The sequence below is a fragment of the Homalodisca vitripennis genome, chromosome 2 (assembly GCF_021130785.1).
Source record: "Homalodisca vitripennis isolate AUS2020 chromosome 2, UT_GWSS_2.1, whole genome shotgun sequence".
NCBI classification, from domain to species: domain Eukaryota; kingdom Metazoa; phylum Arthropoda; class Insecta; order Hemiptera; family Cicadellidae; genus Homalodisca; species Homalodisca vitripennis.
This window is the reverse complement of record NC_060208.1, coordinates 2599332-2625762: the sequence shown is the minus strand read 5'-3', so window position 1 is coordinate 2625762 and position 26431 is coordinate 2599332. Positions and strand designations below refer to the sequence as shown.

Genomic DNA, 26431 nt, shown 5'->3' with positions numbered 1-26431 from the left:
TTTTTTAGGAAGGAGCATTTTGAGGGATTTCGTTTAGGATTGAATAAAGAAATTGTCCAATTCCCCCGTCCACTATTGAAGTAACAAATGTCTTTTAAGAGTATCTTGGTTGTTAAAGTCTGTGTAAAACTTAAAAAACGACGAGTCTTAAACAGTACATAGTTAAAAGAACAGCTTAAAAGGTCTAACTATAGTCTAATTGTGAACATATTTTCGCTATAGTCCTTTACACTCTTTAAATCAACACAAATCAACTAATCTTCATCAAGATCTCTTTGAAAAATATAATTTGCGACAAAATTCCGAGTGAAAAGTTACCGGTAACGAATTCTCAAGAACCGGTTATTTAGAAACTGTTAGAAACCACAATCTGTGGTGTAACAGAAATAAGAGCGTATACTTGTATGTTTGGTTATACCTAAGCTAACAAATACCAAAGCATTACTATGTTCAAAATGAAATGCGTGAACATAAATTATCTAACGTTTATAACGGAAATTCTAAATGTTCATAGAATTTTTCTTCGCTCGTAAATGTGGAAAACAAGCAAGTCTAAATAACACAAAGGAATCTGAAGAGGTAGTATTTTGAAATTAACATTTCAACGTCGTATTAGTCTTATTCGGGCTAGAATTTCCAAATTCCCCGAACATCCATTTCTGTACGGGGTCTCCTGATAGCAAGGTTAGGATCAAGTATCATAATCAGAGACTTGTGACCTAAAACAGGCCATGAGAACACCAGGAAAACTCGCTGGGGAAACCCGTTTGATTGCGGGGTTATTTGGCTGACTGACCCGAGCTGCGTCTGTTGAGGACTAACTAAGCTCAGTCTTGTAGAAACCAGCGCCGGACAGGCAGCAGCACCGTACTGCAGACAGATAGACAGACAGACACACGCACGCACGCGCAAGCATGTCGCGCGCTCCAGGAGTAGCAGTGGTCATAGTTGCGTTTGGTTTATTGCTATCGGATGTTAAGTGTCAAAAATACGAGGTTCCTGAAGCAACCGTTGAAATTTTGAAACCTCGAGGGATAAAGATCTCTATTCCAGGTAATCTTACAATAAGACATAATTTGTTTAACAAATTAAAATCATATGATACTTTAACGGCAAAACATCCTTAATCTCTACTGAGAATTGTAAACCGGTTCTGCTACAAGGAAAATGTACTGTATGAAAATACTAAAATACATTTATTCTTCAGTTACAACATCGACCTTGAGGTTCACTAATATTTTAAATGGAAGTTGTAAAGTGTAGCCAACTGTTAACAGATGTAGAGCAAAACTATTAAATACTTTTAGATGGGAATAAAAATTATATTTGTACAAGATACCTGCTAAACAGATACATTAACTTGTTCATATATATATATATATATATATATATATATATATATATATATATATATATATATATATATATATATATATATACTAATAAAAAGTAATTATATAAAATATTATAATTATAATAATTCAATACAAATTCTCAATTGAAATAAGGGTTAACAATTTGTAAAATTAAAAATATTAACAGTGGTAAATCTTTACATACTTTTTGCTTTGTTGCATGTTAAGAAAAATTTTAGCAGCTTCACGGTTAACAAGCATGTACATAATTATATTACTAGAAATAGAGATTTAATTAATAGACCATACACAAGATTGAGTAAGGTCTTGTTTTCCTATGAGTTTGTTGGTATATCGCTTTTTAATAAATTACATTTAAGTGCTCAGAATGTCAGTGTAAAACGATTTAAGAAAGTCATGCATGACTGGCTTACTGAAAAACCTTTTTTACAAACTTGATGAATTTTACAGTTCTGACATTAGCATGTTAATGTTTGAGTAGATATAAGTTACATGTGTATTTAAATTTTTACCTAAACTGTAGCTTATTTTGATTATCCTTTTGCCTATGTTACAATTTTAAAAGTATCATTTTTCCATGTTACGTTCACATGTTAAGTTAAATTAATTTCTTGCACTGGGTTGCACGTTTTGTTTGTTTTTTACATTGCTATTAGTCTACTTAACTTTTTAACTTAATATTATTAAAAACCACTTTTTAACTTATTAACTGTTGCTTTTAGCTATCGCTTTGATTCAACGGTATTATGCCCGTGATTTAACTATGAATTTACTGCACGATTGATTACCATTGTTTATATGTAATGTATATTTATTTGAATGTAATTCTTGATCTGTTTTAACTTGCAAGTTGTAATTGCATCATATTGTGACGAGATCCATTGCATGTAAATGTTTAAAGATCAATAAAGATATCTAGATATCTATCTATCTATCTATCAATTATAGAGATTTGAATCCCATTGTCTTTACAGCATAATTTTAATTTAAAGATATTGTTCCTTGCATGAAAAACACTGATTACACAAATGGTGAGATTTAATAACATCAACTATATTAATAAACACATTAACTTTACAATTTCTATATACGGTGAAAGTTTTCAACTTGAGATGTATATGCAACAAATAAATGAATGATATATTTTGATAAAATGGTGATAACTAGTCTAAGTAAACAAATCAATACGTTGCAAAAATAGTTCATTTATAATAATATAATTTATTTTGTGTATAGTTGTTTTCAACTAGGTGTAAATAATTTTTAGGTTTAAGATTTTAGATATTTTGGTTTTTAGACCTAAATTATTCCTCCTAAGTTGGTAGCTAATTGTTCAATTTATTGATAACGTCGTTATTTTAAATTTACCTTTGCTAAAACAACTTTATGCAGAGTAATGAACCTTTAACCATTGCAAAATTTCGAAATTCGGTTTTTGTAAACTTTGTAGTTGTGTGTTCATTATGGATATATTAACACAAATTAAATAATTATCAAATTATCAAAACGATTTGTTTCGAAAAGCATGATAAAACATTGTTTTTGTTACATTGTATTTGTATACGGAACACCACTTCAGCACACAAATGCCAAATTTCAACATATGACTGCGATCCAAGTCAAGTCAAAACATTGTGTTCGTATTAGACTTATTTAACATTAATGTTTTTGATGTCTGTCAAGTAAGAGAGTATTAAAAATATCTACATCTGACTTTTTGGTATAAAAGTAGTCTGTGCCTGTAATCGTCGTAAAGTTCCAATTTAATTCACCCTTTCTTTTGTTAAACATTCGACTGTAATCCTTTGTTTCACTGAGGAATGTATTTCTTGTTAGTCAATGACTTGTGATAATAAAGAGACCCGAGAGGGTCGGGGCCAGCTCTGCCCACTCTAATGGCACAGGCTATCTGTTTATCTGCAACTTATAGGTATTAACTTGTTAAACATTCGACTGTAATCCTTTGTTCCACTGAGGAATGTATTTCTTGTTAGTCAATGACTTGTGATGTCAATTGTTGTGAGATAAGAGAGAGACCCGAGAGGGTCGGGGCCAGCTCTGCCCACTCTAATGGCACAGGCTATCTGTTTATCTGCAACTTATAGGTATTAACTTGTTAAACATTCAACTGTAATCCTTTGTTTCACTGAGGAATGTATTTCTTGTTAGTCAACAACTTGTTGTGATAATAAAGAGACCCGAGAGGGTCGGGGCCAGCTCTGCCCACTCTAATGGCACAGGCTATCTGTTTATCTGCAACTTATAGGTATTAACTTGTTAGACATTCGACTGTAATCCTTTGTTTCACTGAGGAATGTATTTCTTGTTAGTCAATGACTTGTGATAATAAAGAGACCCGAGAGGGTCGGGGCCAGCTCTGCCCACTCTAATGGCACAGGCTATCTGTTTATCTGCAACTTATAGGTATTAACTTGTTAAACATTCAACTGTAATCCTTTGTTTCACTGAGGAATGTATTTCTTGTTAGTCAACAACTTGTTGTGATAATAAAGAGACCCGAGAGGGTCGGGGCCAGCTCTGCCCACTCTAATGGCACAGGCTATCTGTTTATCTGCAACTTATAGGTATTAACTTGTTAAACATTCGACTGTAATCCTTTGTTCCACTGAGGAATGTATTTCTTGTTAGTCAATGACTTGTGATAATAAAGAGACCCGAGAGGGTCGGGGCCAGCTCTGCCCACTCTAATGGCACAGGCTATCTGTTTATCTGCAACTTATAGGTATTAACTTGTTAAACATTCAACTGTAATCCTTTGTTTCACTGAGGAATGTATTTCTTGTTAGTCAACAACTTGTTGTGATAATAAAGAGACCCGAGAGGGTCGGGGCCAGCTCTGCCCACTCTAATGGCACAGGCTATCTGTTTATCTGCAACTTATAGGTATTCACTCGTTAATCATTAGGCTGTTAATGGTCCCGCCTAAATGTTTAGAAAAATAAGTTCCGTTTAAATTTGACACCTTCTTAATTGTTACTATTAATAGGCCGAGGAAAAATGATGATTGACTCGATTAACAGGAATATGATAGACAGTGGCACTTGCTTATTACATCAGGTTTATACATTGTTTATTTATACTGCATATACTTTACACTACAACAAATACATTTTCAGTGTACACAATACTGTAGCATCGACCAGTCACGTGGTCTAATGAAGTACACCAATAAGCAGAAATGGCCTTTTACAGAGAAATTCTATTCCAATCAATAGACCTACATAGTATCAATTAAAGCAGCTTTTTGTTTGGCCTGTTTATGTATCGATATTTCTAAACTACACAACAGATTTTGATACAGTTTTTACTGTCAGCTTCCTTATGAACTAGGGCAGGTTCCTAGGTATAATACATCAATATTTTAATAATACAAACTAGAGAAAAGTTGGTATAAAGCGAAAATTAGTATTTTAGAGAGCTTTCATTGTTAATGCTGACTAAACCAATCGAATTATAACAAAATAATTTACTACAGAATGGTACATTTCAAAAAGTCCTAAACAAGTAAAAAAGTTCAAGGAATACTTAACTACTAAAAAGATAAATAATTTATTTCAGTTTATGGAATACAAGTAATCATATGGCAACTCACTGGAATCAATTAATACATTTTGGAACTAAATACGCTTGGCTTTGTGGTATAAATATTGGTCCCCAAAAGAAATTAAAAAATGAACACTAAGAATTTATGCTTTTTTTCTACAGATGCTTTGTTTGGGTAAACATAACCTATAAAAATGTTATGAGTGTCAAACATATTAGGTTTTCAACATATTAATGAACATCGTCTGCTCTCAAGTGCTAGAGAAAGAAGATCTTCTACCGATCGTGAGTTCGTCTTAGTCGTGACGTCGCTCTCAGAGAGTCTTCCAGGACGTCAGGACAAAGAAATGATCGATTACATTCTGAAATAGATAACAAAATAACCGCAGATCAAAATAGTGAAATATGTAACAGCTAGTTACAGTGTAAAATATGCTATCAGAACAATGTTAGAAGTATTAATTTTATTATTTACAATTCTTATTCTATTACTTGATATGTAACAACTTGTTACAGTGTAAATAAACTTACCAAAACAATGTTAGAACTATCAGCATTATTATTTATAATTCTTATTTTATTGTGAGATAGTTAACAGCTAATCTATATATATAAATGAATGTTTGTGTGTTTGTCCTTTATGGAATCAGAAACTATTTGACTGATCATTATGAAAAGTTATATGTATATGTATTTTTGTACGTAGAAAGTTTATATGCTATGCCCATTGATGTAACTCGCCACCATGCGGCGTTTCAAAAGATAAAAGTTTTAAAAGCGCCTGCACATTATAAACTGCAATTATGAGACGGTCACGTATATTAAATAGCCAAACGCTATTTGAAGGCGCTAAGTTATGATATAATATATTTGTCTTTAAAATTAATTTCTGGTTGAACTTAAAGCTTGAGTGCTAGACTACTTCATAATAAAGTACATAAACGTGTAAAATAGCTATAAACATACACTTTTGAAAGATTTTCTTGATCGTGGCAACAAGACAAATTATACATTAGCGTTGGAAATATAATTCACTTGAACCAGGGCAAAGCTTACGAAAAGCGTGCGAAGCCGCGGGAACAGCTAGTTACAGTATAAAATGAATTTACCAAAACAATATTAGAAGTTTTAGCCTTATTATTTATAATTCTTATTTTATTGCGAGTTAGTCAACAGCTAGTTACAGTATTAAATATATTTACCAAAACAATATTAGAAGTATAAATTGGCCTTATTATTTTATTACTTGATATGTAACATCTAGTTACAGTGTAAAAAAAACCTACCAAGACTATATAAGCAGTATTAACCTTATTATTTATATTTCTTATTTTATTGCGAGTTAGTTAACAGCTAGTTACAGTATATACGGATTTCATTAGTTTTTAAATTGTGAAGGCTTAACACAAGTGTACATACAGTACATGTATTACAGTTGTGTTTTGAGAAAAAGCCGTTTGTAATTACAGTTTATCTCAATATTTTGCTTATCGGTTTAAAAGTACACAACACAGATACAGCAGAGAAGAGTACATGTGTCCGGGTCATGATAATGTATCACATCAGTTTCTGAACTAAGGCAAACAGCATGTAAGTGTCACTTGTGCATTCCTGAGAAGAGTACATGTGTCCGGGTCATGATAATGTATCACATCAGTTTCTGAACTAAGGCAAACAGCATGTAAGTGTCACTTGTGCATTCCTGAGAAGAGTACATGTGTCCGGGTCATGATAATGTATCACATCAGTTTCTGAACTAAGGCAAACAGCATGTAAGTGTCACTTGTGCATTCCTGAGAAGAGTACATGTGTCCGGGTCATGATAATGTATCACATCAGTTTCTGAACTAAGGCAAACAGCATGTAAGTGTCACTTGTGCATTCCTGAGAAGAGTACATGTGTCCGGGTCATGATAATGTATCACATCAGTTTCTGAACTAAGGCAAACAGCATGTAAGTGTCACTTGTGCATTCCTGATTAGTTAGATAAAAGAAAAACAGAGTCTCTGAGATTGTAAACTGCAGGCAAATAGGGTGAATGAATGAACAGATCTTGTTTAGAAACAAATCATGTCTGGGGCGAGCGCAGTCTGATATATAAACCTAACCCGTGGAAGACCTCATTTCGACAACCCCCACTACATCCACTACTCCTCTACTACCCATTCTACTTTTATGGCCCCTCCCCCATCCACAGTAGTTCCTTTTTGGTACTATGAAATTATTTGTGTGCTATATATTCACTCCGTAACGACCACAGAAATGGAAAGTTAAAAGGCAGTTGATTGCGTATGCAATTAATTATATAGGAAGATTGGAGTGCTCGGCCCCGATTACCACGTTAGCCATGTCGCTATTTCTCTGGATCGGAAGAAAGCGACTAATGCAAACTTATCACTTCTAAATCAATCAAAAAATGTTAGTTCTTAAAACAAAAAATTAACAAAACAATTTGTTTTATTTCAATATAAAGTGGCACCCATGTCGGGCATTGTATAGTTTGTGAAACAGTTTGATGAGGGAGTACACTGAGTACGCTGCACAACAATATGCAATATTGTACAACAATATGCAACCAGTAAACAAAACAATAGATACATAATGAAACAAATAGATATGAATTGTAAGATGCATAACAAAAAAGTATAAATAGATAACAAGTAATGTGTAACAATAAATAGATAAATATTATAGCAATAACAAAGAAAGATGCTTAAAAAGAACGATGCAAAACAAGAAATGAACTATTACGTTGTTACAGTTTTGAAAAACAATAATAAAATAAAAGACTGAAACACAACACAGGCAGGGTAGGTGTAGAGACGAGCCAATAATAATAACAGCTATAGTGATGCAAGCCGGCTTTTTATTGCAGATTTGGATGCGTTAAAGATGTCGAGGGTGGATGAAAGTTTTCTTAAAGAGCTATGAATTTAATATAAAACAGGATTTTTCATACACAAAACCGATTGCATCACCTGACTTTAAGAAAAATAAAGGAAAATATGTTTCAAAATTTGTATTTTCTACCAGATTTCACTCAAACTTTAGTTATATCAATAGTCTTAAAATACATATAAGAAGTAAACAACAAAACAAGAAACCGTACTTTATTTGTTAAAATTTAATAAAATGCAACTTAGACAATACATTATTTCTGATCTAGTGACTTTTACAGGTCAGTGCTATGCAAGTACATAGAATGTGTGATAAAATGAAGCTCTAAACATTAGTTTTATTTGTAATAATGGAATGATTGCATGGATAAATTAATTTTAGAGTTTAAATAAATTAAATTAAATAGTAATAGTTATTTTAGATAGGCCAGTCCCTCCTGAATATTAAAGTAAGCAAGTTATGTATTTTTATTTGTATTTTACTATTTTCATGTTAAAATATTGTTAGCACTGAATGTAGTGAAATTCTACTAAAACATGTATTTCATGTATAGTTAAACAGTTTTTATTGTTTTGTCCAGATTTTGTTGAACATATAAGTTTGGTGGCATTTCACGTGAACATCAATGAGGAGTTTCAGACTTTGGCACACGGGCACTACGCACAGGACGTGGTCAAGAAGAAAGATGGTCGTTGGACCTACCACATCCCACTTATCAAAGTAAGGAAGATAAATAGATTGTACTATTAAGATTGTTTTTTTTTTAAGAGGTTAAATGTGAGAAAGGACCGTATGGTCCTAATTTTGCCTCAATAAAAAAGTGTCTCTATTCTATTCTATTCTATCACACTCATCCAAGTAAGGAAGAAATAGTGATAAATATGTATAATGGCTCTTTCCTTTGAATATCAAAGATCATTTTGCTGTTTTCACTTTATTAGACAGTTCTGGAAGATCTAGATTATGGAGGGGAAGGGGGTGGGAGAGAATAAATGCAACTATGTTAAGCATCTATTAGGCTATAGACCTGAGGAATAGGAATTGCAGTAATGGTTTTAGTAGACATTGGTTTTACAGCTAAATTCATAGATTTTGGGATAACAAACAAAACAGGTACATTTTAAAAATTGACTTAGGTATTCAATTTAATATATTAAATTTGATTTAAATACTCCTTTGTTTCACACTGAACAAAAATCAGTCCTTTCTGAATAAAAATTTACCTTTACAAATGGACTTATAATGAAGGACTTGAGTAATCTTCTTAAGAACTGGCTTCTAGATCATCCCTTCTACTCTTTAAATGAATGTTTTTTAATGGACACTACTAGAAGATATGCACATTTCGTAGAAGACAACACAATTCTTATGTTGTAAATATTGATTGTTTTTTAATTCAATTTTGACACAAATTCTGTTCTTAATGTTCATGAATAAAGCACACTTGACTATTGACTATAATTTTTTTATGGAGTTCATAAAAACCTCTCATTATACTCAAATAGGCCCAGAATTCATATTTCCCCAGAAAATAAAATTTTATTTTTGAAGTACAGAAAAAAAGGATGATACTTTAAATATACTTGGAAATTTACTGATATAACGAAGGAGCGAAGAACTTGACAGAACTTAACGAAGTCTTACCAACCAATCCAACATCGCAATTTCAACACAACTTGTCAAACTTGTCACGTGATAAAAAAACACATTTTGTTGTCACTTTCTTTACCGATTTGTTTACTCTGCGATTTTCTCGTTGCAGTAATAATTCCCACACAACCAATGTACAGTAAAAATACTAGAATTGAATTTTGTTCTCTTGGCCCCAAAATCCATACAGTTCTTCCTTGTACCAAGGGACTGTACTGTTGTCTTGTACTTGACAGAGACTGGAGAGATAGACAGACAGGCCGTGGTAATACTAGAATTGAATTTTGTTCTTTTGGCCCCAAAATCCATACAGTTCTTCCTTGTACCAAGGGACTGTACTGTTGTCTTGTACTTGACAGAGACTGGAGAGATAGACAGACAGGCCGTGGTAATACTAGAATTGAATTTTGTTCTTTTGGCCCCAAAATCCATACAGTTCTTCCTTGTACCAAGGGACTGTACTGTTGTCTTGTACTTGACAGAGACTGGAGAGATAGACAGACAGGCCGTGGTAATACTAGAATTGAATTTTGTTCTTTTGGCCCCAAAATCCATACAGTTCTTCCTTGTACCAAGGGACTGTACTGTTGTCTTGTACTTGACAGAGACTGGAGAGATAGACAGACAGGCCGTGGTAATACTAGAATTGAATTTTGTTCTTTTGGCCCCAAAATCCATACAGTTCTTCCTTGTACCAAGGGACTGTACTGTTGTCTTGTACTTGACAGAGACTGGAGAGATAGACAGACAGGCCGTGGTAATACTAGAATTGAATTTTGTTCTTTTGGCCCCAAAATCCATACAGTTCTTCCTTGTACCAAGGGACTGTACTGTTGTCTTGTACTTGACAGAGACTGGAGAGATAGACAGACAGGCCGTGGTAATACTAGAATTGAATTTTGTTCTTTTGGCCCCAAAATCCATACAGTTCTTCCTTGTACCAAGGGACTGTACTGTTGTCTTGTACTTGACAGAGACTGGAGAGATAGACAGACAGGCCGTGGTAATACTAGAATTGAATTTTGTTCTTTTGGCCCCAAAATCCATACAGTTCTTCCTTGTACCAAGGGACTGTACTGTTGTCTTGTACTTGACAGAGACTGGAGAGATAGACAGACAGGCCGTGGTAATACTAGAATTGAATTTTGTTCTTTTGGCCCCAAAATCCATACAGTTCTTCCTTGTACCAAGGGACTGTACTGTTGTCTTGTACTTGACAGAGACTGGAGAGATAGACAGACAGGCCGTGGTAATACTAGAATTGAATTTTGTTCTTTTGGCCCCAAAATCCATAGTTCTTCCTTGTACCAAGGGACTGTACTGTTGTCTTGTACTTGACAGAGACTGGAGAGATAGACACACAGGCCGTGGTAATACTAGAATTGAATTTTGTTCTTTTGGCCCCAAAATCCATAGTTCTTCCTTGTACCAAGGGACTGTACTGTTGTCTTGTACTTGACAGAGACTGGAGAGATAGACACACAGGCCGTGGTAATACTAGAATTGAATTTTGTTCTTTTGGCCCCAAAATCCATAGTTCTTCCTTGTACCAAGGGACTGTACTGTTGTCTTGTACTTGACAGAGACTGGAGAGATAGACACACAGGCCGTGGTAATACTAGAATTGAATTTTGTTCTTTTGGCCCCAAAATCCATAGTTCTTCCTTGTACCAAGGGACTGTACTGTTGTCTTGTACTTGACAGAGACTGGAGAGATAGACAGACAGGCCGTGGTAATACTAGAATTGAATTTTGTTCTTTTGGCCCCAAAATCCATAGTTCTTCCTTGTACCAAGGGACTGTACTGTTGTCTTGTACTTGACAGAGACTGGAGAGATAGACAGACAGGCCATGGTGATACTAGAATTGAATTTGCTAGTGTTAATTACAAGGAAATGATTCAAGTTTTAGTAGTAATTAAAGATATTTAATATCATTAAGTTAGCAAGAGAGTTGTATGAAGCTGTGGAACTCATAATAGTCTGATACTGTATACATAAAGAAACCATGACAAACTAATGGCATAGTTTTAGATTAGACTTAAACATGTTATGACAAGCTGTTTACAGTTTGTACTATAATTAAGTGTAATTGATGTATTGTTGCTGCAGCCGAAACAAGGTGATGTAATCTACTACTGGATATATGCTATAATAGAAGGTCTGGGATACCACGCTCTGGACAAGAGTTACACAGTCACAGGTAAGCTCAGTGACCTGCAAAATATAATTAAACTGTTGGTTAGTTAAATGGTAGTCCGTATTCAGGTTACCCAATGAACCCCTGACAACATAAAACACAGAAGTTCCACTGGAACACAGTTCACAGTATGACCCTATGGCCAGACCTAGTGTGGATACTAGGATATACTGAACACAAAACAAAACTACCAAATTCTGTTTGGTAGTTTTATATGGGAAAATTATATGGGAATTAAATTTTACAACAAATTACCTCTACATGTAAAGCAGCTAACAGTGTTCAGTTTTAAAAAATCAGTGAAAAGCTTGCTAATTAATAAGGCCTATTATAATATTTCTGAATTCTTGCAGGACAATCTGCAGCTTGTGTAGTTTTAGTGAATTTGACAAAAACATTGTTAATGTATGAAATGTTGTACAAACTGTTTTTAACATATAGTATGTATTATTGACAAGCAACCTGTTCACACAACATGTATAGTTGTATAACTGTGGATGTTATGTTGCAATAAATTTCTTGATTCTTGATTCTGTTTATTAGTCCAGGTACTCACCTAGAGAGGCATCCAGATTTTAATTATGTTCACACTGAACTTACTTTTTATTTAGAAAAAAACTAATGTAATGGTTTAGTTTGTTTTTTATTTTTGAACTGAGATCTAAATGACCTGGAAAGTAGAGAATTTTGGTTATCAATAGTTCAGAGTACATCATCCTAATCAGTTCATTACTGTTTCAGAGGGAAGTCCTCCAACTGTAACACCAGACTGGAACCCATAACTAAACTCTGATATCGCTAGATTAGCTAGAGGATAAGTTTGTGAGATTAGTTAAGATATCGGTTCATTACTGTTTCAGAGGGAAGTCCTCCACCTGTAACACCAGACTGGAATTCATAACTAAACTCTGATATCGCTAGATTAGCTAGAGGATAAGTTTGTGAGATTAGTTAAGATATCGGTTCATTACTGTTTCAGAGGGAAGTCCTCCACCTGTAACACCAGACTGGCATCCATAACTAAACTCTGATATCGCTAGATTAGCTAGAGGATAAGTTTGTGAGATTAGTTAAGATATCGGTTCATTACTGTTTCAGAGAGAAGTCCTCCATCTGTAACACCAGACTGGAATCCATAACTAAACTCTGATATCGCTAGATTAGCTAGAGGATAAGTTTGTGAGATTAGTTAAGATATCGGTTCATTACTGTTTCAGAGGGAAGTCCTCCACCTGTAACACCAGACTGGAATCCATAACTAAACTCTGATATCGCTAGATTAGCTAGAGGATAAGTTTGTGAGATTAGTTAAGATATCGGTTCATTACTGTTTCAGAGGGAAGTCCTCCACCTGTAACACCAGACTGGAATCCATAACTAAACTCTGATATCGCTAGATTAGCTAGAGGATAAGTTTGTGAGATTAGTTAAGATATCGGTTCATTACTGTTTCAGAGGGAAGTCCTCCACCTGTAACACCAGACTGGAATCCATAACTAAACTCTGATATCGCTAGATTAGCTAGAGGATAAGTTTGTGAGATTAGTTAAGATATCGGTTCATTACTGTTTCAGAGGGAAGCCCTCCACCTGTAACACCAGACTGGAATCCATAACTAAAGTCTGATATCGCTAGATTAGCTAGAGGATAAGTTTGTGAGGTTAGTTAAGATATCGGTTCATTACTGTTTCAGAGGGAAGTCCTCCACCTGTAACACCAGACTGGAATCCATAACTAAACTCTGATATCGCTAGATTAGCTAGAGGATAAGTTTGTGAGATTAGTTAAGATATCGGTTCATTACTGTTTCAGAGGGAAGTCCTCCACCTGTAACACCAGACTGGAATCCATAACTAAACTCTGATATCGCTAGATTAGCTAGAGGATAAGTTTGTGAGATTAGTTAAGATATCGGTTCATTACTGTTTCAGAGGGAAATCCTCCACCTGTAACACCAGACTGGAATCCATAACTAAACTCTGATATCGCTAGATTAGCTAGAGGATGAGTTTGTGAGGTTAGTTAAGATATCGGTTCATTACTGTTTCAGAGGGAAGTCCTCCACCTGTAACACCAGACTGGAATCCATAACTAAACTCTGATATCGCTAGATTAGCTAGAGGATAAGTTTGTGAGATTAGTTAAGATATCGGTTCATTACTGTTTCAGAGGTAAGTCCTCCACCTCCTCCACCCGTAACACCAGACCGGATTCCAGATCCGAGTGGTCCTTGCCAAAGCTCCTCTTCCACCAAAAACCGACAAGGCGGTCTGTGTCGAGGACAGATCATGCTCCATAAGACATTTGATAACCTCGACGGTTGGAGCTACGAGGTCTTCATTGGTGGAAGTCACCTGGTAAAAAAATTACATACACATTTTATGTATGGTGGATATTTTTTCAGTTAATCTATTTCTGTTATTTAAAGCTTAGATACTATACTAAATCTTTTGTAGACTTTTAACCTATTACAATCTTATAGTAAAAGCCTAATTTTTTATTTAAATTTGAAATGTAGAGTATTTTTGATTTTTTTTTAAATTTACTCAATATAACGTGTTCATTTTCATTATCTGTTATATATTTAAATTTACACTACACGGGAGATGTGTGTAAACAAATTACTACATGTATTTTGGTACGCACATTAATAACAATTTGTTTGTACTTCTAAAGAAATTGTGTCTAGGAAAAAAAACAATGTGCAAAATGTAACTTGAATTTCTTATATGAGGGTTATTGTACTATATTCATAAATTGTAATGTTGGTTTTAAAGAATAATAGTAAATTGCATGCAGAAAACAATACAATTTTAACTATTTTGAAAACAAGGTGAGTAAAAGACTAGTGGATGTCGAGGGCGTGTGAAGAAATATATGAGAAGAGATAAGGTGAGATTTAAGCTGCTAATATTGTTAATCTTAATTATACAGACTATAAAAATTGGGGCAAACTGCCAAATACAACTGTATTTTAACTCGCTACCTTTAACGAGTTAAAATACAATTTATCTGTAATAATGTTTTAACAGTCTTTGATTTTACTTTGACTACTGTGATCTGTATTATGTCAATCTATCAAGTTTTATTTTCCTCCTGGTGAAATAAAATATAACATATGATTATAATTAATTTTAATTTCTATCTTAAACGTTATTAAACCTCCAAAAGCCTTTTTTCGAGTCTTCTAAAGCTTCGAACAAATTGAAGGTTACGCATCTATTAGTTACATAATGATTTTGATAATTTTTTTATAATAAACTGTCATATAAATGAAAAAAAACCACTTGAAGTAAAATTTTGGAATGTTGTTACATATCTTCAGAAATACCAAGTTTTTTTAGTGAAAATATAGTGTTAAAAATGATTATAACTGATTTGAATATTTAGTAATTAGTTTATAACATAACAGTCTTTATTCCAGGCAACAATCATTATACTGTAACTATAAGTGCTGCTCGTGTGTGACTGGGGCACTGACATTTAAACTGAAGACAAATATAGACAACTGGTGCCGGTAGTTTGGTTAGTTAAATAGCTGAGTACAAAACAAGAAGAAACTTATCATCTTTGGTGAACTTCCATATCTTATGGTCAAAGATCACAGTAACAATCACTAGAGTGACTATTTTCATGTCTTTTTTGTAAGTACCTATTAATTTAGTTTTAATATCTTTAATAATTATTATTAAGTTATCTTCAAGTTGTACATTTTCAGTTTGAACATACATTATTTCATGTACATACACTATATAAATTAGGTACTTTCAGATTTTTTATTAAATCATATCCTTCAAATTATCATTATAATTTTTAAATATCAATACTTTGGATACATAACAATGCAATGATAACATGCTTATGCAGGGTATATTTCTGTACCCACTTGACAAATATATAGGATATATTCTAAAATTATATATATATATATATATATATATATATATATATATATATATATAGTTTTCTTCTAAAATGTACACACTGTCTTAGCAAAACTTCCTTACAAATTTGAAGGTTTGAAGTTTATGTTTATAGCTGTGTTTTGACTATACAGTTAGAGTATTTGGTGAAGAGTAGTCTCCAGCTCGGGACCGGCTACAGGCTGGATAATCTAAATGTAGGTTAAACCAAAAATCATAAAACAACCTCAGATTGGTAAAAGTTATTGCAGTAATTTAATTGATTATATAATATATACAATATCAATTAATTATTATATTTGTAAACATAGGTATTAGTATTATAATAATTACCCTTTACACACCCACATGAGACAATCAGTGCATGTGGCATGAGTATGAATAGATAACTATGCTGCTATTCTATTTCTACCTTGTAAGTAATTAAACAATGAGTCATAAATTTTACATATATAGTAAAAAATCTATATAGTACGGTAAAATAAGGATGCAACCTCGGAATGAAAGATAATAAGCTAAAATTTTGCATACGTCTTTATTTTGATGGTATAAAACTTACCTCAAAAGTCTCATATAATCACGTGTACGCGTCTTTAGATATTTAAGGTTAAAGTTCACGAAAATCAGTTTTTTGCAAATATCTCGTTTCCCTTACGCTAAATGACTTTGAAGGTGGTTAGAGAAATTGTAGAACGGAAAATTCTCTTCTACTTTTGTATGAAGTAATTTTATGTACGTTCAACCCTTTTTGAGATACAGCGCAAAGAGTAGGGGACCGTTTACCTGTATATACGATAATGCGAGGTCAGCCAGTAGAGTACAATAAATAAATGAGTTATATTGTTAATTATTCATTTACTATTATTATTACTTAATACTATTATTATTGTTAGCATTATTATCATTATTATTATATTTTTATTATTATTAATTATTTAATATACCATATTTATTTATTTATTTATAATTTTATGGCCTACATTGGACCACTTTAGTCACTTTATATTTTCTAGTCTTTCTTCTTTCATCCACCCAATATTTCTTCATCCTTTCCGAGCGTAATTTCCTTTCCTCCTCCGGAACCACTCTTCCTATTCGTTGTTTGTTTCTTTTCAGCTGTAGTGTAGAGTGTTTGTCTTGTGTTTTAAATCCTCTACTGTAATTTGTAACTCTCTCATATCTTCTTTTAATTCTGTGATCCATTTAATGTCACTTTTACTATACCACAGTTTTCCTACTATTTTCCTGCTAATTCTATTTTCAGGTGTTCTTAACAAATGCCCCAGGAATGATATTAATTTTTTTTTAATTATACTTGTAATGGGTTCTATATTTTTGTAGACTGTTTCATTGGAAGCTAGTCTCCAAACTCCGTCTACTTGATAGTTTTTGTTTAAGCAAGTTCTGACTATTCTTCTCTCCATCTTAAGAACCTTATCTATTGCAATAGTATTTGTTGTTTTAAATATTGTTTCACTTGCGTATGTAATTTGTGGCAGAGCAACTGTTTTGTAGTGTCTTAATTTTGTATTTATTGAAAGACATCTTTTATTATACGTATTCTTAGTAGCATGTTTAATCTTAGTTAGTTTGTCTATTTTACTTTGCCAAGATGGTTTTTCATTCAGGTTATAAGTGATTACTTCTCCTAAGTATTTAAATTTCTGAACAATTTTTATATTGTGGTTGTCCAACCTTATTTTATTTGCAAGTGGAGGCTGCGTTAATAAAACTTCTGTTTTTTCAAACGATATCTTTAAACCAATTTTCTGAGCTATATCTTGTAAAGATTTAATTTGCTGTTTTGTTTCCTGAATGTCATTGGCCAAAAGAGCTAAGTCATCAGCAAACCCCAGACAGTTCAGATTAATGTTGTCCCTTTGATATCCAATCTTTATGTTTTTTTGGTTATTTCTTTCCCATTCCCTCATGACGTACTCTAATGCACAGTTAAAAAGAAGCGGTGATAATCCATCACCTTGTCTTAAGCCAGTCTTTATCTGAAATGGTTCTGAAAGTTCTCCTCTAAACTTTATTTTAGACTTTGTATTAGTTAATGTTAGTTCTATTAATTTAATTAATTTGGGGTGAAGTCCAAAATGTCTCAGTATTTTTAATAGTGATATTCTATGAATGGAATCATAGGCTTTCTTGAAATCAACAAATGTTATCGAGAGTTGTTTATTTCGTTTTCTATAATATGCCATAATTAACTTAAGTGTAATTATTTGCTCTGTACAACTTCTCCAAGGCCTGAATCCTCCTTGGTATTCTCCAAGTTCTTGATCTAGTTGGTCCTTAATCCTGTTGTAGAGAATCTTTGAAAAAATCTTATAAGTACAATCGAGGAGTGATATACCTCTATAGTTATCCGGATTACATCTGTCACCTTTCTTGTGCAAAGGATGAATTATAGCTATAGTCTATTGATCGGGAAATTTCTCAGTAATCCAAATTTTCTGTAGTATCATATGAAGAGAGGTATGACTAGATACTCCAGCATACTTCCACACCTCTGCAAACATTTGGTCTTCACCACCTGCTTTGTAGTTCTTCAATTCTTTAAGTACCGTTTCAACTTCTTTTACTGTAGGGGGGTTAATATTTTCAGGTTTGGTTTTTATTGGAGTATTAGTGTTGATTTCCAAAATTTCCTCCGGTTCCTTATAATTCAGGAGTTCCTTAAATGCTTCTGCCATTATTTCAGCATTCTCCTTATTGTTATGTGCAGTTTTTCCATTTTTGTTTTTCAACAATAATGTCGGAGGGCTGTACTTTTGTAATTGTGTATGAAAGGCTTTGTAATAGTCTCTAGAGTTGGTTCTATAGTAATTCTTCTCTATAGAGTTAATTAACTGTGTTTCATATTGTCTCTTACATTTTCTAATAATTTTGGAGAATAGTTTCCTTGTGTTCTTGAGGTTATATGCATTTTCCTCGGTTTTATGAGATTGAAATTTCAACCAAGCCTGATGCCTTCTTTCATGCACTTCGTCACAGTCGTGATTCCACCAAGCATGTTTTTTCCTTGGATTTAGTGGTGCCAAATTTGTTGCGTGTTCTTTGAGAATTTGTTTTATTTCCTCCAAATTTTCAGTCAACTTTATACCTTCTGTAACTTTTCTATATTGTTCATTTTGAATTAGTTGATGAGGGTCAAATGTTCTTTTCTTCTTCACATCTGTTTGTTGTCTCTTTCTTCTTAGTGGAGTCAACTTGATTTTAATTTTTATTAAGTAATGGTCCGAACCTGTATCAGTTCCTCTCAGCACTTTGACATTGTAGATCTCCTTGTGGAAGAATTTATCCATGCATACGTGGTGTAATTGCCATTCCCCCTTTATCCAGTCTGGATGTTTCCATGTCTTAAGTTTGTTTGGCTTTCTCTTAAAGTATGTTGATTTAGAGATAAATCCATGGGTTCTGCAGATTTCTATTAATCTTTGTCCGTTTCTATTTGTATGTTTATGGGCAGCCCATTTTCCAATTACATCTCGATATTTCTTTTCTTGTCCTAATTGGGCATTAAAATCCCCTATTAAAATCTTTACATGCTTCTTATCAGTCTGACTTATAGTTTGATCCAGGAGGTCCCAGAAATTCTCCACCTCTTGCATAGTCCTTGTCAAACGGTTTTTTCTCATTAGTGGGGGTGTGGGCATTTATTATTGTATATATTTTGGTGGCAGTCTTCAGGTTTAAAGTTGCAATTCTAGGTGATATAGCCTTAAAATCAATTACAGAATCTATTATCTTCAAATTCACTATAAATCCTGTACCAAATTGTGGGCACTGTACCATGGCCCTATCTATAAATATACCATATTTATAGATATTAATTATAAATTATATATTCACTAAATAATACTTATTTTATTTTTACCAAACATACAATATTAAAAAAAATATTTCAAATGAATTTTAATTATATATTTATTTATTGATCCAATAATTAATTTATTAAAATTACAAATATAAAATATTTGTTTTCATTATTAATGATTAATATTTTTGTTTTAGTTTTCTTCTTGTTCACCGTCTTCTTCTTCTTCTTCTTCTTTTTCTTCTTCCTCTGGCTGTTCAATATCGGATTCATTATCATCATTCCCGTTTACTAAAGTATCAGAATAGAAAGAGTCAAGAATATCAGGTGCATAGTCACTTTCTTCATTGAAACCATCTGAAGTTGATGAAGCGTTGAGGCATGATTGTCCATTACACTGCCCACAAATTAAAGTGCATCGCAATCCTGATTTCCTGCATCCGCAATTAGAACCACAACCTTTCTTGCAATTGCAAAATAATGTATTCAGCAGTTCTTCTGGTGCTGGTGGTAATAATGTTGTTATTAGTTCCACGAGTTCATTTTGCACTACCCAGCCGAATTCCTGGGGTTCTAAATCATTTCCCAACCAAATTTGGGTCTTATAATAGACACGAAGGATATGCTGACGAGCTGCTGTAATTGAAGGTGGAAGACTTGATAACTGCACTGGTTGTTGAATCTTGTTGATTTGATTAACTGGGTGTATCGAAAAGACTTCTGATTTCGGAGCATTATACGTTGCTAAGAAAATACGTACTCCATTTTTAAATAATTCTTGTACAGAGCAGTTTTTTTGTTTAAATAATTGAGCTGATTGATTTAAATCGTGATTTTTTTTTCGAACATTTTAATAAACGATATTTTACCTTTTTTATAAAGCGCAGAAGTCGTATCAAATACACTAAACGCGTGTAAAAATAATATGTGTTTCTTAGAATGAGGGTATTTATCAAAACTTTTCGATGAATTCAGTTTTGTCCCCACATTACCCTTACCCATTTTTTTGAAAAAAATTTCTTGTTGATGTGATTGAGCACGTCTTATCAAGATAACTAGCAAATCAATATCTTCTCTTACAATGACAGAAGTTGTTTTTTAAGTTTAGACTCTGCAATAGCTGTTTCTACAATGAGAACATCAGCATCATCTCTGGCTTGTTTTGTAGTGATATTAACAGTTTTTTATTTGTTGATAAGCATGTCTATAAATATTTTTTTATTAGATGAATGCGATAACACTTTTTCTTGGCTGATTGCCACCTCCATTGTTTCATCAAAGCGGAGTTCGTAAGATTTTGAAACACCAGCAGTTCTTCTTAATTGTTCCATCGCTTTAATGATCTTAGTGTAGTCTGAGTAACCATCAAATACAACGATACTTGACCCATAATGTGTTTGTAAATATTTGACGTATTTATTCAAAATATCAGAGATAGTATCATCTTTATTCCATACAACGTGATGCAAGAGAAATCCACCATCGATGATATATGTTGTAGTGGTTTCGTCTAGGCATATTAAATAATAAATAATAATAAAAATGTAATAATAATGATAATAATGCTAACAATAATAATAGTATTCAGTAATAATAATAATAATATTAAATGAATAATTAACAATATAACTCATTTATTTATTGTATTCTACTGGCTGACCTCGCATTATCGTATATACAGGTAAGCGGTCCCCTACTCTTTGCGCTGTATCTCAAAAAGGGTTGAACGTACATAAAATTAATTCATACAAAAGTAGAAGAGAATTTTCCATTCTACAATTTCTCTAACCACCTTCAAAGTCATTTAGCGTAAGGGAAACGAGATATTTGCAAAAAACTGATTTTCGTGAACTTTGACCTTAAATATCTAAAGACGCGTACACGTGATTATATGGGACTTTTGAGGTAAGTTTTATACCATCAAAATAAAGACGTATGCAAAATTTTAGCTCATTATCTTTCATTCCGAGGTTGCATACTTATTTTGCCTTATTTTACTGAGTTAATAATAATTCAAAAATACAGTATTGGAAATAATCAATATTTGCATTCATCTAGGAAAACTATAATAATAATACCATATTATATTAATATATGTGTTTCAGTATGTGCATTGTAATGAAGTAAAAGAAGATGCAACTACACCAAAAGAAGAAGGTAACATTCAAAAAAGTAAAGACAATAATGACTGTAGTTAATAGAAGCTTAAATTAATAGATACTGAATCACAATAATGATTATCTACTTTAATAAAACCCACTCACATGTTACACACTCCATATCTCAGAAGAAGCAACCCATAAATAATGCACATTTAAAAACATACTACAGTATTGATTAGTCCTTTTATAATATTTATTATCTCACACCCGTTTAAGACATTTGACTCTCAGAAATAGTGCAGTGATTGCCTTAACTTCATTTCTGACAGAATTTTAAAATTTCATGCTCCATTTGAAAAATTGTTTTGTATTTGCGTATATAATTTTCCTAATCTAATCCTTTATCAAATAAGATTCTTAGAGTAGTATATTTCCTGTTGATATTTGACTCTTCTTGATTTAGGTTCTCGAGACTTTATTAAAGTTTATATAGTGGAATTTGTATACAGAAATGAAACTTTAAGGAACAGGTAGAAAAATTGCAGTCATCAAGTTATGTGAATTGTAGAAGAATTTTATAAAAGGCTGAAATTGATAGTTTCAACTCCACAATATATTTATTATTATGAACAATATTGTTGAAAATATATTTATACACTTGGTATAGGTACTACATATTTTAATCACTATATTAATACGCAGTAATGAATAATAAACAAAAAGTAGATGTATTATACATTATTGCAAAGGTCTTATTCACTTTGACAGATGTTTCGTGGCACTGATAGGTAAACAAAGACGTTGTGATATGAGAGTTTACGTTGGAATCGTAAGGGGTTGGAACACTGGCCTTGTCGCAAGTTTTCAGGGGAAGGATTGAAACGGTAACAATTGTCAGTGGTTGGCCATACACTGCAGAACTATTGTAACCTGTATTATTTAATTCAGTTATTTTTAATAAGTAGAATTTTGTATTATCAAGTGTGATAGTGTGCATGAAGATGACACATAACATGTTTGCGAGTCATGACATCCTGTTACAATTTGTTGATTTTGACCTAGATTGTACTCATTCCCAGCAAGGATCACTTCTGGCTGGTTTATACCTTCCAGTTGAACCTACCACTGGGCACAGCAACAACCGATGTGTCACTTAAATCTGGGCGACCTTATGGATGTCCAGGAGCGGCACATCACTGGCCGCAAATGTAATTCCATAGGTCTATTCTACAGCAAGAGGTGACTGTTAGAGTCGGTGGGGCTCCCTGAGTGTTAAGGGTTGTTGCTAACCCTGCCTGCTCTGACTGGTAGACTCATATTGGGCTTTCTAAAATGTATATATATATATATATATATATATATATATATATATATATATATATATATATATATAAGTGACCGGTTCAGTTTAAACATATTTTGAGATTATTATGCCTATCATTTGTTGGTTTAGTATAATCAATCTCAAACTTAAATGGAATAAATGGTTTATGGTTCAGTATTCATCTTATTAGATAGCAACCACTATAACACGAAGCATATTAATTGAGATTTGTTTTTCCCAATAGGAGAAACTGATTCTGCATGTCTACTGATCCCAGAAGACAAAGAAGTGAGAAAACTTAAGATAGAGCAGTTGAGACTCACTAATGAAAATCTTGCAAAAGACAGCTACTATAAGAGTTTGCAGATTTTGCAGTTGGAGAGGGCACTGAAAACCCGAAACTCTGACTACACATCACACCTAGTTGAGGGATGATTCAAATTACAAGAGAAGATATTAAATAAACAAATAATTTTCAATTTTTAAGTGATGTTTGAACTTAAATGTTTTCTTGTACTTGTCCTAAATTTAACATATGAAGAATAAAATTTACATCATTACATTTAACCTTGTTTCTTTTTCCCCACAAATTTCTAATACAGTGTTCTCAAATTACTTGTAAAACATTCCACTATCTCAACACAAACTTTTCTGTCACACTCATTTTTTGTTAAATACTGCAACTGGCAATTACAGTTAACCACCAACCAATATCCTGACATTAAATTTCATTTCTTGTATTACAGAAACACAATGTATAAAAGTGTAAATGATTGCTTTATCTTGTACTGATGTATATTATTAGATTTGTTATTCATGTTGAAAACACTTGTTTTTTCATCAATTTGTCCAGCCGTTAGTACATGTGTTACATCTTATAGTAAGAAAAGTATAATTATCAATATTATATTTAAGTATCACTGGAACTTTATATATACAGGATGTTCACAAACTTCTGTTTACAATAATATTCTTGATTCAACACAAAAAATGTCCTATTTTGTGAGCTGCCATTTTGTTTTTATAATGAAAATATTTATACTTCTAGAACTAGTAAAGCTACAGATACCAAACTTTGCATATGGTGAAAAAATTGTAAAAATAATAGTTTAATTTTCCTTTAAGATTAACGGTAGCCTACTTGTTGAAAATTTCAAAAGTTAAATATAAAAAACTAGTAAAATTATAAAAATGTGCAATATACCAACAATTTTTTCAAGTTTTATAACAATTCCAATAATACATTCCTTCCCGCATCGGTCACGTATAAGTGAGCACAATCACTAAGGTACATTATTTGCCAAGCAAGATCAACAAACAGCTGACACCTCTCAACTGTGACATGTTCTTACATTTTACCTGTTATTATTATAATATTTGTGTTTTACATTGCAGGATGATGAGTTCACAGTGTTCACGAAAGACTCAAGAGTCAGTTGGTTGGACAACGGAAAGTTGTACATACAGCCTATCATGATGGAAGAGAGATACAGCGAGGCTCTAGTCAACATCGGTACTCTGAATCTGGAAGGGTATGTAAGAAGCAGCTAAAATGTGAAGTTTACCACCGGTATGTATGTACAGTACATGTCTTCACTTATACAATTATAGATTTAACACAATTAAAATCACTTATATTGACCTTTATTGTTTGCAGCAATAATGTCTGATCGTGCTGTTGTCTGTGGCTAAAGTCAAAGTCAAAATCTCTTTATTTAAATAGTCTTCAAGACTAGTAGTGGCGTCAACATGATATAATACATAGTAATACAGTGAAACAATGTAATAGAACTAAAGTAAAAATATTACATTTAATTTTTTGTCTTTATAAACGTAGTTGTCTCCATTTGTAAAATTCGTTCAAGGAATAAAACGATCGTTCTTGCAGCCAGGCTTTTAGATGTCTTCTAAAATGAAGGTGGCTAGTTGTCCTGTTATTGTCATTTGCTACACCAGCAATACTCAGTCCTACTTACACTACATTGTTATATTGTAACAGAGATTGTATAAGAACATGATTTTCAAGAACTGTAAAATACCTTAGCTGAACTTACATTGATACTTGTTCGCTATAAACCATCTGTAAGATAGCCGATAAATTTTGGTATTTCGCCATTTTAAGATCAACTTTATGTCTTTGATTCTGTGCTTATCTAAGCTTGTTGTGTGTACATTTGCTAGATGCACTTCTCCAATACCAGAGGAATGCAGTCGTCAAGCAACCGGTTTTCTGATCTTGCCTCCAGTTATGTCAGCTCGAGTTAAGTCCAAGAACAGTTTCAGTTTCCGTTATGGAACCGTAGAGATACGAGCCAAGCTTCCTCGTGGAGACTGGATTGTACCAGGTATGTACAAACATAGTGACAGCATAGTGAGCTCTGTTGTCACGGGTTTGTGTGATCATTGTAGACTCTGTTGGAGAATAGTTTAGAATGCGTTGGTTGACACTCAACAAACAGTGAAATTAAATTTTTAATTATCCAATAAAAACTAAACAAGTGTTAAAAGTACTGTATTACTCAAGTTACATATTGGCTGAAATATCAACCCATTAATAGACAAACATCTATTTACAATTCACAGTTGTTTAAATTGTTTGTTTGAAATTGGTTGTTATTGTTCCTTTGCTTGTTTTATTTGCAACAGAATATTACTAACCAAATGAAAAGTATTATATGTTAGTAACTTTGAGTTAATTTTTATAAATTGTTGGCACAGAGTAGAATAATTTTAAACGTTAAATACATTTAATGTGTTAATTCAAACTAACTATTTTTAAGTTAGTAACATAAAAATATGTCAAAACTAAACTCATATTATGAATGAGATAATTTTATGTTTACCATAATTAATGTTATCAAGATTCTGGTACGATATTGTAAACTCTGTTGCAGAGCTGTGGCTGGAACCTGCTAACTCCAACCTGGGAGCCAACTGGGGCCGCATGGTGCTGGGCATGGCAGGTAACTGTTGCCAACTCTGTTGCAGAGCTGTGCTGGAGCCTGCTAACTCCAACCTGGGAGCCAACTGGGGCCGCATGGTGCTGGGCATGGCCCGAGGTAACACAGATGTTGCCAAGATTATAAAATGATATTGTAAACTCTGTTGCAGAGCTGTGGCTGGAAGCCTGCTAACTCCAACCTGGGAGCCAACTGGGGCCGCATGGTGCTGGGCATGGCCCGAGGTAACACAGATGTTGCCAAGATTATAAAATGATATTGTAAACTCTGTTGCAGAGCTGTGGCTGGAACCTGCTAACTCCAACCTGGGAGCCAACTGGGGCCGCATGGTGCTGGGCATGGCCCGAGGTAACACAGATGTTGCCAAGATTATAAAATGATATTGTAAACTCTGTTGCAGAGCTGTGGCTGAAGCCTGCTAACTCCAACCTGGGAGCCAACTGGGGCCGCATGGTGCTGGGCATGGCCCGAGGTAACACAGATGTTGCCAAGATTATAAAATGATATTGTAAACTCTGTTGCAGAGCTGTGGCTGGAACCTGCTAACTCCAACCTGGGAGCCAACTGGGGCCGCATGGTGCTGGGCATGGCCCGAGGTAACACAGATGTTG

At 33.3% G+C, this 26431-nt stretch overlaps 1 protein-coding gene across 1 annotated transcript in view; it reads left to right on the top strand.

The window, feature by feature from the left end:
* Positions 1–803: 803 nt before the first annotated feature.
* The window catches only part of LOC124353415 (beta-1,3-glucan-binding protein-like), a 30447-nt gene continuing 4819 nt past the window's right edge, over positions 804–26431 (top strand). Inside the window, exons 1-13 of the mRNA XM_046803255.1 lie at positions 804–1053; positions 8420–8559; positions 11601–11691; positions 13858–14045; positions 21540–21591; positions 23105–23292; positions 24256–24392; positions 25042–25205; positions 25849–25940; positions 25972–26044; positions 26097–26168; positions 26221–26292; positions 26345–26416. Coding sequence (XP_046659211.1) covers positions 915–1053; positions 8420–8559; positions 11601–11691; positions 13858–14045; positions 21540–21591; positions 23105–23292; positions 24256–24392; positions 25042–25205; positions 25849–25940; positions 25972–26044; positions 26097–26168; positions 26221–26292; positions 26345–26416 — 1480 coding nt within the window. The 5' untranslated portion in view covers positions 804–914. The remainder of the gene's footprint in view (positions 1054–8419; positions 8560–11600; positions 11692–13857; positions 14046–21539; positions 21592–23104; positions 23293–24255; positions 24393–25041; positions 25206–25848; positions 25941–25971; positions 26045–26096; positions 26169–26220; positions 26293–26344; positions 26417–26431) is intronic.